Source organism: Herpailurus yagouaroundi, unplaced genomic scaffold (assembly GCF_014898765.1).
Source record: "Herpailurus yagouaroundi ecotype Mexico unplaced genomic scaffold, PumYag 139, whole genome shotgun sequence".
Lineage (NCBI taxonomy): Eukaryota > Metazoa > Chordata > Mammalia > Carnivora > Felidae > Herpailurus > Herpailurus yagouaroundi.
The window spans coordinates 7,770,441-7,787,039 of record NW_024412394.1 but is presented as its reverse complement, the minus strand read 5'-3'; the positions used below and the strand labels follow the sequence as shown (position 1 = coordinate 7,787,039).

Here is a 16,599-nt window from a genome sequence, read left to right as displayed (position 1 = left end):
AGAGAGAGAGAGAGAGAGAGAGAGAGAGAGAGAGAGAGAGAGAGAGGGGTAAACCAAGAAACAGACTCTTAACATAGAAAACAAACTGATGGTTACCAGAGGCAAGGTGGGTGGAGGAATGGGGGAAATAGGTGATGGGCACTTGTGATGAGCACCAGGTGTCATATGGAAGTGTTCAATCACTATATTGTACATTTGAAGCTAATATCACACTGTACATTAACTGGAATTTACATAAAAACTTCAAGAAAAAGGAAGGTACAACTCTGAAAAATTGGTGAAGTTTCAAGAAGGTAGATTTCACCTTGATGTAAGAAGCTTTCTAACAGCTGTTGGCAATGAAATAGGCTGTCCAATAACTGAAAATGTTAAAACAAAAAAGGATGAACACTCATTTAGGATGTGGGAGAAGGGCTTTGGGAAACACCCATTCACTAATCCAAACTTCTTCAAGTAACTAACTCCTATTTATCCCTGAATTCTCACTTCTGGCATTATTTCCCTCACGGGAGAGTTCTCTCCTACTCACTTCTCAGACTGGGAGAAGGGCCCCTTCTCTACGTACCTCAATGCCTAGGTATGCTATTTTCATTGCCTTTACCATCCCATATTGGAATTCTCTATTTATATATCAACCCCAAAACTGGTAATTTCAGGGACCCAGTCTTATTCATTTTGTATTCTTAATTTTAGATGAAGCATCTGATACATACAAGGGCCCCATATATGTGTACATCGTTGAATAATTATAATAATAAAAAAAACAATAACTAAAATGTATTGAGCACTAACCATGTGCCTGGCACTATTCAAAGCACATTATATATATTTTAACTTATTTCATTCTCACAGCAGCTCTATGAAATTGGTAATTTCCCCCAATTAATTGAGGTTAAGTAACTTGCCCAAGACTGCCACCCAAAACAAGCGTGATCTCTTTTTAACTATGGGCTTACATTTTTCTTATTTCTGGTGCTTCAGGGATAAATGGATCTTTCTGCCTATTTTTCTCCCTAATCTGATTCCACCTTTGGGATAAAGAGCTCCAAGTACATGAATAAAGAGAAGCGCTGCCCACATGTCCTCTTTCTGTCCCCTGGGTTTACCTTGGGGAGAAGGCAGCTGAAGTCTGTCTGTGATCACCTGTGTTAGTACTGAGCCAGTATCTTTGTAACTACAGAACCGGGAGGTCCCACTGCAGCTCTTAGTAGAACAGATGGCAAAACGGTGGAGGGGGACAAAGTCCCCGCCATGACAGTTCCCGCAGCGGCAGGCCAAGTCTCGGAGAAAGCAGGCACATTCGAGGTGCAGGGCTATCTGCTGTGCCCGGGGCCACAGCTCCCACGCGGCTTCCCGTAAGAGCGGCACTCCAAATTCTAGCACCTCTGTCTGAGGTAGGGATAGTTCCTCTTGTGGACTGAGAGGAGAGTCAGCATCTGAAATACAGGAAAATCCAAGTCTCCCTTAAAGGCCTTTTATGCTATCAGTAGAAAACTCCCAAGCACATGCTGCTAGTTTATAAGAAAATTTTATATGTAATTCCTCTGTACAAAGTATATTACACCAATCTGAGAGTGGCATATCTAGTACCCAGTACCACAGAGAAGAAAGGATCAGTGGTATGGAAGTACACAGAATAGATTTCTTAGTTGTTCTTCCTAAACTGAGTTTTACTACAAATTACTATAAGCATCAAGTCATCAGAAATGCTCTATTCAAATATAAGGCCCAAACTATTTCAAACGCAAAGGGATATTGTGTGTGGAGTATATGTGCTTTGGATAGTCTATGCCACAATTTTATTCTTTCATGTGGAGAATTCAAGATTGCAAGCCATTTAATGTATATCTGGCTTTGTTCATGACTGTTTTGGTACCAGATGTGTTGATTTCTAAAATTCAGAACAGTTTATCTTTTTCTTGTAAATTTCTAAAATTAGGAATAGTTGATCCTTTTTATTATTTATATCTAAAAGGCAATAAAGGGTTATAATAAGATTTTCTGAACTAAAACACAAATACTTAAGACATGGGCTTAACAAGGAGCTAGAATTCTTGGAATTAAGACAATTTGGAAAAATACAGGTTATTCACTCACTATAATCATGGCTCCTTTGTGACTAAAATGACCACCTTCCCCCATTTCTTAGCCATAGTTTTAAGAGACTGAGGCCCGTGATATAGGGTACTGATGTTGTTGCTGAACACAGATATTCCCTCTCAAGACTCTGTGCTCAGGTGAGAAAAAGGGAGCAGCTCTTCCTCACCGGACTTTTTCTTCTCCTCTTTGGTTTGTTCAATAATCTTGACAGAGGTAGGCACTAATATTGACTCGGCAGGAAGCTCTTGACTCTTGTTGAACCAGAGGAACACATGAATATCCACAAGAACCTTCAGCACCTGAAGCAGCTTATTTTTATCCCAGCCAGGCAGGAGGTGCTGCAATAGATCTATTTGAAAGGAGTGACCAATGACTGCAGCACACTTAACCAGCAACTGCTCCTCTGGGCTTAATTGATCCAGTTGGTTTACTGCTATTTCTGGGGGGAAAAAGAGCAATGAATGAACTTTCTACAAACACAGGATATGTTGTGTTGATAATCTGTTCACTTAAAAAAAAGGGCTTGCTTTTTGTCCTCCCCCTTCCACACTCAGTCTAACCTCTTAAAAGAGTCTTCTCTCCAAGTCCTTATTTGCCTCATTACCCATTCATTGTTCAGCCAACAACAATAATCAGGTTTTCACCACACCACTGAAACTGTGCTCTCCGTGGTCACCAAAACCTTTTGTTGGTAGACCCAAAGCTGTGCTCTGGATCATTCAGCTATGTTAACAATTCTTCCCATTTTCATGACTAGTAAGTACCCACCCAGACCCTTTTTTTTATTACTGCCCACTAAAAGTGGGGGCCAGGCTTTCTGATCCCAGAACTCACCTAAGAGTAAAGATCTTAACTAACTCCAAGCATAATAGCAAATCTCTCCATATTCTGACCCATACATAAGAGCAGTAGGTATTGAACCAGTAAGTCACCAAGCCCCAAATCTTGGAATAATTCGAAACCTTTTCTTTTCCCTAACAACCAATTAGTCACCCACTTATCTTCCTTCTAAATGTTCTTGTATGTTTCCTCCTAAACAACGGTAGTGTAAGTAGTCATTTCCACCTGGATCACTAGGATACCCTGTTTGGAACATCTCTAATTTCCTCTCACTCTTATCCCAGTAATATATTAACAAGCAGTAGAATCATGTATATAAAGTACAGATACAATTATGTCAGGGCCCCTTTTTAATACTTTTATAACTTACGTGGCCTTTTACAATCTAGCCTTGGCATTTCATTTATGCCAAGGCTTTGCTGAATGAGCTATTTGTTTTAGTTTACAAGTTAAGAAATCTTTTTAACAAATCCCGTGGACGATACTGACCTTGGGTTAACTTTTCGGCTGTTTCCTAGGATCCTGATTAAATGAGAATGCCAGCTAAGTTATCAGGTAACACTGCTTATGCTAACAATGATCCCTGATTGGAAACTGAATTTGGACTAGGACAACTGTGAATAAGCTATAAATAACTGGTTGTAAGCCACAGTTCTAGGCTTGTGTGTATTAATTCTTGTCATAGGTCACGTCCCTTGCAGATCCTGGAGTCTATGCCTGTGGGGCTGTTATAAGAGATACTAGTTCCTAGTTGGGACATGGGGCTTCTAAGCACCCATCCATCGTGGCCTCATTCCATCACACCTAAGCTATTCCTTGAGGCTCCAGAGAATAGCAGTAGAAACTGCTGTGAGGACTTCCACTAAAGAAATCCTATATGATGCTGTTTTCTGACCTGTATGCTTCTAAGTTAGTAAAGTCAATGCCAAGTGAGGCCTGTTGTAGTTGTAGGAGTGTAAACTATCGAGATGGACCTACAGACACCAGAGTGCTAGCTTATAATAGCTAACATTCACTGAATAGCTATTATGTATGATGACTAATCTCCTTAAGGTAGGGGCTATCATTATCCTCACTGGAGTGATGAGAAGACTGAGGCTTAGACAAGTTTATCTGAGCATTCATAGCCAGTAAGTGGAGGAGCCAGTAGTACCCAGGTTTTTCTGATACCAGAACCTTGGCTCCTAACTAACTAGCAAGGTGTTCTGTATTGCTGTTTCGTATGCATGTCTTATATTCTCAATAAGATCATACTGGACTTGAAGGCAGCCTTATTCACCATAATATTCCCAAAGAGTGCTTAATATGGTACCCTGGCCACAGACACTTGAACAGAGCATGAAATAAACCCAACTTCCTCATTTCTAAGAAGAACATCCCTTGTCTGACTATGCCTACTCAGATCTGATGGTTTCTTCATTCTTTATCTCAGCAGTCATTATAAAGTTACTTTCCACTTTTGATTAAACTCTTCAGTAGCACCATAGATTTTCTTAAATCTTGGCCACATTATCTCCCTTGCTTACTGCCTCCTCCAGCACAGGAGGGAAGGGAAACACAGGACATAATTTTTATTAAATAACGAGGAGACTGTTCTCGGTCATTAGCCCCAGGGAACAACAGGCTCACTCAAGTAAAATACGGCTCAAGTAGCATTACAAGTCTCTCAGGGGCTCTTTGGGCAGTGCCGGAACTTATTTCTAGAAGGCAGGTTTCTTTTTTCTGAAGAAAAGGAAGCACACATGACAATGAGAGACCTATATTCAATCAACCACCAAATTACTAAGTGCAATGACATCTGTCATTGGCTCACTTGAGGTTTTCAAGTGACCTGCCTTTTAATAATGGTGGGAGAAGCACGGTATCCAAGTTCACATCATCCTTGACTGTGCAGATATAAAGTTCCCGGTCTTCAGAGCCAGCAGGAGGAATGCTGTACATTGTGGATTTCACGGCACTGGCTGCAGGAAAAGAAGACTATAACTGAGGACAACACCATGCTCAGTGACTGTGGTTTTAAAGGCACAAAAATACAAGAATTTAGTCAAGAAACTAACAGGATGAAGATAAAAGAGCATTATGTTTAAAGTGGCTTACCCCTCCCATCCTGTTTTCTGATTTTCTCTTACAAACTGACAACACTCTCCGTACAGTATGGTATCCAGCATTCTCACTCTTCCTGTTTACTTTCTAGTAGCTCTCTCTTCTATTACATCACAGCCCTAGGATGCCTTTCCAGATTTACACATGCTTCACCCCTTCCTCCTCTGTCACCCTCCTCCTTTCTCCCATCCCCTATCCATCCTTCTCATCAGTAATGTGCAATTCTCTATTGAACTCTCCTGCTTATAAATCCTCTTCTCCTATCCCACCTCCTGGGCTGCTCAAAAAGGAACTATAATATAGTAGATGGATTGACTCCATTAAGCTCTCTGAGGCAGGCCAAGAAGGCTTAATCTTGCTTATAATGTTATCAGGGAATAGAATAGGCACATGTCTCATAAAGGTCTGGTGATGCCATGTCAAAGAATAAACCCCAGCAGCTGGACCAGGGTAGAACCCTGGAAACTAAGCTCACCTGAGAGGGTCTCCCACTTGCTGTTCTCCTCCTCCTTTTGGAGATCATGAAAGACCAGTATGTCTTTAGAGAGAAGGTCCTGGCATAAGACCTCACAGTAGAGGGGGTTTCCAAAGCACCTGTGAAGAAGGTAGCTGTGGAGAGGTAAGTAGAGGATTGCTGACTAAAGATGCCCACTTGAAGAGAGCCAAGCACAAGGGTATTTCATACTGAGGAATATTTCTTCTTTTTTAAAGTCAGCTCTTGATGATATACACTAACAGAGGTAAGCAGCAGCACAGAAATGTAAAAAGAAAAATTGATTGTTTTGACATGTATTTTAGCAGTAACTTTTCTATTTTGTTTCTATTGCTGTTAAAAAGAACTAACATCCCCTTACCAAAGAGCCCCAGAAAGTGGCCTGACCACATATAAATGACACGTTAAGCAAGCCATCCAAGTCCTAGCTGTCTTGTGAAAACCTGGATGGATAGCTCAGGGAGGTAGCCCTTTACTGGTTTACTAGGAGACGGTCTATCTTTAAATCTGGCCTCATTACGGTTATTAATGCCATTCTGTCCCCCAATTCTGGTAAGTGAGACGTGAGCCTTCTCACTTACGTTATGGCACTGACTCTGCCCTTAGTGAAGCACCCAGCTAGTCCTAGCCACTCACATCTGCAGCTCTTGGGGGATGCTCACCACCCCCAGTTCCCAACATGCCATTCTCAACAGTGAGGTCGCTGCCAACTTCAAAATGGGCACAAGGACAGCTTGAGAGTTCTGCAGGAAGTGCTGGGCACAGTCACACAGGGTGATGGTAGGGGTCAATGTCATCACCATGATGATGGGCACAGAGGAGAGCAATGTTTCCAAAAACTCCCACGAAGCTGCATCCATATATTGGGCTTCGTCAATGAGGAAAATCAGCGGTGTTTCCCTCACTGCCTGAAAATAATAGCAAAGAAACAATGATAACCTCTGAGTAGAATGAAGTCACCTGATTTTCAAATTTCACCATGAATTTCCCAACAGCAGTTTAAATAAAATGTTAATACAGGCTGGGGTTTTCAGAATAAAATGTCTTAAGTCCAGGTAATATTTTACTTTACAAATATAAAATATAACCATTGTATCTAATTTCTAAAGCAATGTACTGAGTTTCTTTGGACAAGAAAATACTCTTACTGAAAAACAAAATAAACATCAAAATATTCTCCAGATCAAACTTGAAGCTTTCAAATATTTAATTTTGGCAAAGGCTTCAAACTGTGTGGGAATGAATTCATAAGACTTTATATCCACAATTTCCAAACCAGGCTGCACATCAGAATTACCTGACTGCTTGTTAAAACTACCAACCACCAGGCCCCACTTTAAAAAAACATACTCATTTTTTTTTTTTTAATTTTTTTTCAACGTTTATTTATTTTTGGGACAGAGAGAGACAGAGCATGAACGGGGGAGGGGCAGAGAGAGAGGGAGACACAGAATCGGAAACAGGCTCCAGGCTCCGAGCCATCAGCCCAGAGCCTGACGCGGGGCTCGAACTCACGGACGGCGAGATCGTGACCTGGCTGAAGTCGGACGCTTAACCGACTGCGCCACCCAGGCGCCCCAAAACATACTCATTTTTATCCACATTCCCCACTCCCCTGCTGCAGCAGGTACGGTGTTTACTGTAATACTTTTGTTTGTATTGTGTTCTTATAAAATGTGCGTCATTGTTTTGTCAAGCAAACTGTTTTTATGTAAATGCTACTGTATTACAGATCTCATTATTTCTCTCCTTTTATTCAGGATTATTTTTAAGACCACTCTGTGTTGCAATGTTTTCATCTATTCCCTTACTTCTAAACTTCTGTATTACACTCCCCAGTGTTCATCCACGAGTTCATGCCAATACCTCCCTCGCCTCCACAATCACTGCAGTGAGCAGACTCCCTGGGACACAGATCCAGGAGGGGAAGCACTAGGTCTAGAGGATGCATGTTATTAAAATTTGACTAGTTACTTCTAGGCTGATTTCCAGAATGACGGTAGCAGTTTCTGCTCATAGATATTTTTGACTCTGTAACCTGGGTTAAGGCTTGAGTGTATCTGTAATTAATAGGAGGTAAAACAGCTATCCACTTGCGTTTAGAAACTACTGTTTTAAAATTAACTAAAATTTCATTAAGAAACAAGGATCAGGGAAGAGCAAAGCATTTTTCTTGTATGCTGTACAGGATTGATTCAAGGTTAAAGATAGATACAAACAATGAAGATATCAACAAATAGGCAGGCCTAAGTCAAGGTGTGCTATGGAGAGATTAAAGTAAGTACAAACAATCTCCACATAGTAAGAGTTAAGGGTATGTAGCAAAAGTACCCACCTCCTGGAGCACTTGAAAAAAACATGCCTTAACCTTCTTTTGTCTGGTCAGGTCATCCATGTGCGAAACTTTGAAGGATAAGGGAAACTAACCAAGAAAATTATTCATATATTAGCTTTTGCAGTGACAATCTAATAAAAATATACAGGTTCTCCAAAGGGAACAGAAAATGATTCTATCTTGAGTGAGAATGCGTTTCTTCTATTGGACTGGGCATAGGGACACAAATCCCAATCCAACATCAATATTTAGTTCAAAGAGTAAGATGGAAAATCCACTGGCAGTTTTGGAGAGATAGCTCCTCTCCATACCCAGACTCTGGCAAGCCCTTAAAGGGTCATGACTAAGAAGTAAAGGGGCAGGTTGGACTTAGTGATGTCACTTGGGACAGCTCCAGTACCCCAGTTATTCCAAGCATACCACAATGAATGAGCACATGAGACTTGTCAGAAAGAACTGCAACGAGTATCTCCTAACATTGTGCTAGGCCTAGGCACATGAGTTACCATGGACCTGAGAGTCAAAGTTAGGTTATTCCTCCACCACTTTGGCAAGGGTGAGTGAGGGCCTCGGGCAAGGCCTAAGACAGGGCTATGCTACGGAATGGGAGAAATTGTCATTTTCTCTATTTTCCTTTAGATAGAATGCCCTGTAGGTTTGGCAGATGAGGAGAAGTGATGGAGGATGAATAAGAATTATAGACCAGGGAATTCTTAGCCTGCTTACTCTTGGGTACCACATAAATCCTAGACCACTGGAAGCTTCTGAGATTCAGATGCTGGTTCAAGTGACATACTCCATGGTCAGGGTTAAAGAACAAAACATTGCAACCGGCTTGAGAACACATGGATACAATTGCTGGGGATGCTCAACTGGCCAGTATCACCCAGACAGATTTAGCACTCTCACATTTATACTGTGAGCTCTTATACTACTTCCTTTAAAATGTATGTGCAAATCATATAAAGTACTATAATTATCATTTCACGGGCGAAAAAATTTAGGCTCAGACTAAGAGATCTGTCCCATGACATATGATTAGTATTGGAGTCAGTCCTAGAATCTATTCTTTTCAAAAAAGAGAAAGTCTGGGTTTTGGTGTCGAAGGGATTTCAAATCTCAATCCTGCCACTGCTAACTAAATGTTCTGAAGCTATACAGATATGGCCTAAGGGCATTAGATTAGAAAACAATTCTGAGTCCAACTATTCATCAAAAGTAACATCAGTAATCCAATTCGGAAAGCCACGGCTTTCATTACCTTCACAAAGAAGAGGTCATTAAAAAGACAGTGAAGAGGTTCCTCCACCATTCCACAGAGCTGTTTGTGTAGGCACTCCTGGCGGTAATAGGCTGGACATGTGTCAATCTCAAAGAAGATGGCCATGAGGGTCTGGATGGCATAGAAGCACTGCTTGAAATCTGTTTCCTTCAGCTTCAATGGCAACACCCTGGTGAATGTCACTATGGTCACCGGGAGTCCCTTGACCCACAGAGAGGTTACTCACTCCACCAGCCCAAGGATGCTGAGTCTAATGACAAAAGAGTCTCACCAACAAGAGAAAGGAGCCTCAAGAGAAGCAGACATTCAACCAGAAAGCAGGAGTCTTTACCTGTGTCCTTCTTTCTGGGCCAGGAAGTTTATTTCAGCCAACAGCTGACTTTTGCCATAGCCTTTTCCACCTTCATACAAAACTGCGTGCCCCTTCTTCCGGTGCAAACACCCCTGCTGTGCCATTCGAAAGGCTTCCAGTTCTTTTTCCCGATCTGTAGAGAGACAGGGAGTACCTAACACTCCTGTGCTTTTTGGTAGACACTCTATTATTTATTTTGCAAAGGTAATTCTCAGAATGGCTTCTCCCCTAGAACCCTGGGCAGAATCCCATTCTTTGATGAGGTTTCACATCTCTTTCCATAAAATCAACTCTGGACTATACAGAAGTGTGCTGGGCTTGGGGGTTCGCTCCAGAATTTAAGTAACAACATTAAGAATAATTAGACATCACATAGACATGAGAGCTACTGGATCTTCTTAGCTTTTTGTAAAAATTTCCATTGTAACAATTTAGTCCTCAAAGTTGGTCACTGCTATGTAAAGATAATAACCTAAGAGATACAAATTAAGACAAATATAAAGACAGGGAATACACAGTGTGGGACTTAACAGTCTTGCTGTTCTCTTTCCTGTCTCATGATGAGGAATTTCCCTCTAAAGATGATCCACAACAAGCTGAGCAGACCTCAACAGCCGAACTCTGACTTACAAAGATTCTTACTAAATGTTGGTACTTCTCAGGCACAGTGAGAAGACTCCATCTGAAGTGTAAACATTCAGCAAGGAAAAGAAATGGCAAGACTGCTTCAAAATGAACATAAATTCACTAAGAAGGCTGCTCTCTATTTTTTAAAATACAGGCTTAGAAGCATTTTGGTCTTGCATTTTTTTTAAAATCACATTTAACCGTCAATAGCTGAAAAAAAAAGAATTAAGGTAGGAAAGAAAACTCACCTAACAAAGGGTGATTTTTATTTTTCTCTCTGGCCAAATGTCTCTTCCCAAACATTCTGGGAAAAAGGACAAAGGGAAATGTGTCTATTAAAAATAGATTGGGATAGACAGAATATATATCTCTAAGTAGATAGAGAACAATTTGTGCTCATCAGCAAGTACCTTCAGATAACTAAAAAGGCCCAGAATTCTATATAAAAGAGTTTTAAAAAATTAAGCATCTTTGGGAGGAGGTAGGGGGGAGTTATTGTTCCAGGCTCAGAGAAGTAAATAAATTGTGAAGTACCCAAAGGAAAAGAAGAACATCCAGATTAGTGACCTACTGAATTCTCTTCCTGTTGGATAGCACTATAAAAGTTCACTCAGGAACTAGCTAAGAGCTAAAGAAAAAAGCTAAAGATCTCAGACACCAAACCCTCCTCTTATGTCTCTTATTCCAGCAAGCCAGGACTAGAAGCATCTTTCTTTCTAGTTTCATACAAACACTGGTTATTCCTATACCCTGATTGTGTAAAAGAGAGGAGAATAAACTATCACATAATGACACTCACATACATCTTCTATGGCCAAGGTATTCATACATCTTCCCTGGGTTGGAGATGTTTTTCATCATTTTCTCTGGGAGCTTCTTGAAGTTGTAAACAGGTAGCATGGATCTTAGATATGTTACCTCATCACAGGACACCAAACCTGGATAAGCAGTTATCATTCTGGCCACAAGGCTCACCTTTGGGCCAATAACTGTGTCAGGGAGACAGTAAAGGATAGAGAATTTTTGGACCATCTCCTCTACAATCATCCCCTAAGTCACAGAGGTAACAGGCCAATGTCCTATTCTACCTGTATATTCGTGTCTTGCTACTGCCCCAATCACACCGCAGAATACTGGTCCATTGGTGATACTGATGGAAACAAGCCTGGGGATCGGAAAAGCAACAGTGGGTAAGTACAGTTAGAAGCCTCCAAGTCAGGCACTCGATCTGTCACTCCTCAGATCAAGATGTCTAGTTTTAGAGCTCAGAATAGAAAAGGTCAGAGACTGCTGTCCGTCTACATCATATGATGCATACAAAGTACAAAGAAACAAAATAGTCCCCATATTCAAGGAGTTTTAGTCGGGGAGCTATTATCAGTAGAAAAACTAAATAAAAGTACCTTAGATCTGTTAGATCAAACATATATGTTTTATATGTTTTTTGAAGTACTTTCAAATTGATTACCTCATCTGATCCTTTGAGGGGTAATTAACAACAAATACGTGAGGTATGCAGGGCAAATACTTTAACCCATTTGACAAACAAAAACAAAAGCAAAACCCACAACTGAAGGAGCTAATTAACTTTCTTAGAGTTACATAGCAGGAGTCAATAGTAGAGTCAGACTGAGAACTCAGGCCTCCTGACTCCTAGACCAATGTTATTTCCTCTATACAATGCTGCCTCAAATAAAACTCCAAAATTAAAAGTAGATCAAAAGGTATCAGTACAGGGTTAATGGATCAAATAATGCTAGAATGTCAGAGTAAAGGAATAATCAGAAGGTCAGGCTGTTGGTGGAAGCCTTCTGGAAGCAAATTAGTCTTTTTAAAATGTATTTTAAAAATGAGTAATATTTTCTCATTCATTCATTCATTCATTCATGCATGCATGCATAGGTTCGTTCATTTAACAAGCACTGACAAGTATGTATAGTACCAAGAACTGGCCTAGGTGTTTAAAATACCTTGCTCTGGAAAAGTTTAGTGTTGGGCAGAGGGAGGGTGGTAGAAATTGAGGGAGGTAAACAGACAAATTTATAAGTTAGCAAGACAAATACTACATATTAGAGATCAGTACAGCAAATTAACAGCAAACAGAATGGATGCATTAACTCACACTAGAGAGTTAGAAAAAGCACTCAGAAAGGATAGGACATGACTGGACGTTTAAACTGAAGTACTGCCAAAGTGGGGCAACAGCATTGCATCCAATGGGGAAAGGCAGAGACTCTGAAAAGCCTGCTGTGTTTGTGCAAAACAAAGCAGTTCAAGATGGCTACAGCACAGACAGTGTGTTGGGAGTAGGGAAAAGTGAAGGGAAAGTGGTCCTCCCTATGCCAGGGATGGGGAAGCACTAGACATATGAATTATTTAAAAGGGGGACATATACTGTTTCAGGTGAAGCAAAGGCTCAAAGGTGGCAAATTCATACAATAGCAAGGGAATAATCAGATTTTCTTGATGTGAAAATTTCATGTGACAGATAAGATAGGCAGATGGACAAAGGAGGGTACAATGAGGCATAAATTAGTTTCAAGTTCAATCCACATATAAGCCATTTTCGCAGAGGCGTGAAAAGTGGCAACAATGCTAACATTATTGCCTCCTATTCCATCAAAACTCTCCTGCCTTGCTCTAAGGCAGGATTGAAGACTCTTACCTGGGCCCATTGCTCAGGGTGGATAAGAGACACCCAAGACAAGAACCAGGCAGCTGACTCTGCTGCCACAGCAAGAATAAGACTAAACATCTGATGTTTCACCATGCTTCCTTGGTCTGCAATGCCCTTTCTTGCTTTCTCCAACTGTTGAACTCCTTCCCTTCTCAAAAGTTGCCTGTATAGTCAAGATTTCTCCGAGACCTCTAGGGAAAACTAACTCTTTCTTCCCAGAGCACTTTGCTGCAGTTCCTATAGCATTTTATTCCTGCACTTATATTTCAGGTTATTAAAGTTAGTTGTTTACTTAGTGAAGGGGGTAATGTCTTATTTTTCTCTACCTCCATCACAACTAGCACAGTGCCTGGCTCAAGAGTAGTGTTCAATGAATGCTTGTTGAATGAATGAGTTTATGAATGAGATAAACTCAGCTAATTAACAAGGCTGTGGGAACAAAGCAAGTAATACTTTTCTCACTTGGTCATTTCTTGTATCTTTCTACTGCAATTTAGAATCCCCCCTTGTTCTTCCTGGCAGTCCATATTCCTTCTTCCTTTTTAAAAAGAGATTCTTCACTGATGAAAAATACACTCTTTATTCAACGTATATAGAGATGAATAAAGAGGTGCTGAAAAACTATAATGACGAGATTCTGAGACTCACTCCCTGAATCTCAAAAATACCCTGGAGAAATAGTCACAAGCCAGAAAACAGAAAAGCCTGATCAATCACAGGACTCAGAGAATCCTCTTTCTTCTGTAAATGAACTGAAAACTGAAGGTGTTTCCTCGGTTAGAAAGGGGAATTTAGAAGATGACCCGAGGTGAACAGGGTCATTGAAAAAGGAGACATGGAATGTGTTCTGGGTCTGGGTGAGGCTGATGTGATGCAGAGAGGCATGAGCAATAGTATTCGCTACTGATGACATCACACAGGCAACCCTGAGGCTACATCTCTACACTTGAATTTCAGGAGAAGGCGGCAAGCTTTAGCATCGTTAGTGCAGCATTTCCCAAAATACGCTCCTCAGAACATTCATTCTTCTGGATGTTTATAGGTCTTTCTGGAGAAAAGTGGCCATCAGGTAAATTTGGGAAATGTTGATTAAAACAAAACATAACAAATTTCTTTAAGTCTACCCAGAACCTTTGACGTTAATTTATATTGTGAACCTTTAAGAAGGAAATATACTTTGCGTATCTTCCCAAACATATTTGGCCATGAAAATCTTCTTTTCATGATTTACTAAGGAACTAATGTTACTAAATTAGTAATTATCTTCAAGGAAAAAAACACTGACCTAGGAACCAGCTTTCAGGCTCTGGTATTGTCAAGCTATGTGGCTTAACAACATAACCTCTGGATCTTAGTTTCTGGATTCTTAGTTAAGAAGAGATCATCATCAGATGAAATGAACTCTCGGATTCTATCTAGCTCTTAAAATCTACTATATTCTAAAATCAGTAAGACTGAAAGCATAAACTAGGCCTAAGAAATGACTATCTCATTCAGGAGTAAGGGCCAAAGGCAGGACTCTTAAAGGCCACAAGTCAATGTAAAATTCAACAGCACACAAGGACCAGCACTAGAAGCGATGGCCCAGCACATCCATACTACAGAGATAAGTGGGAAGTGGGCCGTAGGAGTATCTGCAGATCCCATCAAGTTTAAAAGAAGTGCCAACACATATCTACCTTGGGCTAAGAGTTTGACTATCTGTGAAGCAACCTATGTATCTTTCTTATTTGTAAAATAAAAAGTTGGGTCAGATAATTTCTAAGTTACTGCTCAGTACTAATATTCTATAAGAATATTACAGATATTATAATGCCTCTACAATGGTATCACATTAGTAATATATACTATGCCTTTTGGAGAGTATTTGCCTTTTATAAGAGGCAGCTGTGAGGTAATGAAAATGACACAAGATTTGAGGACAGAAGGTCTGGGTTTCATTACATGCTCTGCTATATGCTAGAAACTCCTCTTCTGTGGCCTTAGTTTCCTCATGTGTAAAAGAGGGATAAAAAACATTCACACTGGTAGCATATACTAAAGTATCCTACAAATGTTGGAGCACTATACAATTTTTATGCATCTTTGACTCGATGTTAATATTAAAAATAACTTTTCAAATCTATGTATATACCTTCCTCAGAGCTTTCTATTGAAAAAAAAAAGTCACCTGAAAAATTCTAATCCACATTGTTATAGTGTGACTAGTGGAAAAATGGAATTTTCTTTACCTTCACTGGGACAAGGCTTTTGTAGAAGGTGGGAGGGGGGTGGATATGGAGGTGGGAGATCAGCTCAGTGAGAATTCCAGAAAATTCAGTGGGACTAATAAGATTGAAAGCCAAGAAGGAGAGCATTAACCAGTAGTGGTCCCTTCCTATCTTGGTAATTGCCCCACAACTTCTCTTCCCACATCCCTCCTCCCTGTAGATAGGCAGCCTTTGTTCTACATTCCCACCACATACAGATATATTATTTGTATTACACTAATTTGCACATTTGCTTCTTCCTTTGCAGTGTTCTTGAACCTTGCTAGGTATATTCAGTTCCTCCCCCTTTTCCACCCACCCCATTAGATGGCAACTTATCTTCATTTTCCCTGAGTATCTAGTACATAATTCTGTACCTAATGATTTCTTAAGAGATCTAATTTTCTGACTTCCCTTAGCATGCTCCCTCCCTTTTAGGCAGATTCTGGACACTCACAACTCCTGCTACTTGGTACTCCCTCCTACCCTGGCTGAAGAGCCCCCTGGGGCCCTGCGCCACCTTCCTCCTCACTTGGTCTCGGCAAGCTTCTCCCAGCAGAAGCTGAAGATGCTGAAGGAGCTCTCCAGGGCATGTGCGCACTCATCTGGCTTCTTATCCCCAGGAAGGCCAAAAACACAGAGGAACATGCAGCCCTGGGACAGAAGACGAAGAAGGAAAAGAAAAGTTTACCTGGGGAAAGACTACGGCTTGCCACAACTGCACCGACTCCCCAGAATGAAGCCAGAGCCTTTCCCCACTGGTATCTGCTAGGAATGGTGAATTCTACAGGACTCATGAAATGGACACTCAGGGCCACATCAACATGGAGATTAAAAAAAGAAGAAATAAAATCTTGATTTAACTAACATTCAAAGGACTGAAACTTAAAACACAAGAAAAACTGATGTCCAGAGCTTTTCAAAAATTCCATTTCTACTGTATGCCTTGAGCTAAGTCTACCTGTCCACATTTTATTCATCTATAATGTCCTATATTATGATACTGCTCTTTTCAAGCTCCTTGATTATCAGAAATATCTGATTACATTTACTTTACTAATAGAGGCAGAAAAATATTCTTTTACTCTGACAAAGATTTTTCAACTAGAGTTGAATGAAAAAGGATATGGAAAGTAATTCTCAGGTACCCTGAAAATGAAATTAACTAGAACTTCGCATTCCTAAACTACTATTAGTTGAACTTTCAATGTCATATAGCTTGTCACAAAAGAAAAAGCAGGGAATCTGACTTACATGTGTGTTATGTGAGATACAAGACTATTATTCCTCCCTCACTTCTAATGCTGATGGGTCAAGTTTCCTTGTACTTACTTTCTCAAACATAAAGATCCGGCTCAGCTGGCCACCCCCTTTCTCTATGACTGTAGAGATGTACAGGGCAGCCTCCTGGATAAGATGACACAAATGCAACACCCATGCTGACTTGTGGAACTCTAGGCTGACCAAAACCATAGTCACGGTACGGAATTCGGATACATACTCCGTAGGCTGCCCTTCATCAATCTGCAAAGACAAAGTGA

The 16,599-nt window shown here is 40.5% G+C and overlaps 1 protein-coding gene across 3 annotated transcripts in view; it reads right to left on the bottom strand.

The window, feature by feature from the left end:
• The window catches only part of LOC121029418 (adenylate cyclase type 10-like), a 52,171-nt gene that overhangs the window by 17,590 nt on the left and 17,982 nt on the right, over positions 1-16,599 (bottom strand). For all 3 annotated transcript variants that reach the window (XM_040473419.1, XM_040473421.1, XM_040473422.1), the window contains 13 exons: positions 16,391-16,582; positions 15,591-15,712; positions 11,221-11,297; positions 10,932-11,121; positions 10,381-10,436; positions 9,485-9,638; positions 9,133-9,322; positions 7,872-7,958; positions 6,173-6,444; positions 5,519-5,652; positions 4,776-4,901; positions 2,267-2,539; positions 1,107-1,436 (listed from right to left, as the gene is read on the bottom strand). In XM_040473419.1, coding sequence (XP_040329353.1) covers positions 1,107-1,436; positions 2,267-2,539; positions 4,776-4,901; positions 5,519-5,652; positions 6,173-6,444; positions 7,872-7,958; positions 9,133-9,322; positions 9,485-9,638; positions 10,381-10,436; positions 10,932-11,121; positions 11,221-11,297; positions 15,591-15,712; positions 16,391-16,582 — 2,203 coding nt within the window. The remainder of the gene's footprint in view (positions 1-1,106; positions 1,437-2,266; positions 2,540-4,775; positions 4,902-5,518; positions 5,653-6,172; positions 6,445-7,871; positions 7,959-9,132; positions 9,323-9,484; positions 9,639-10,380; positions 10,437-10,931; positions 11,122-11,220; positions 11,298-15,590; positions 15,713-16,390; positions 16,583-16,599) is intronic.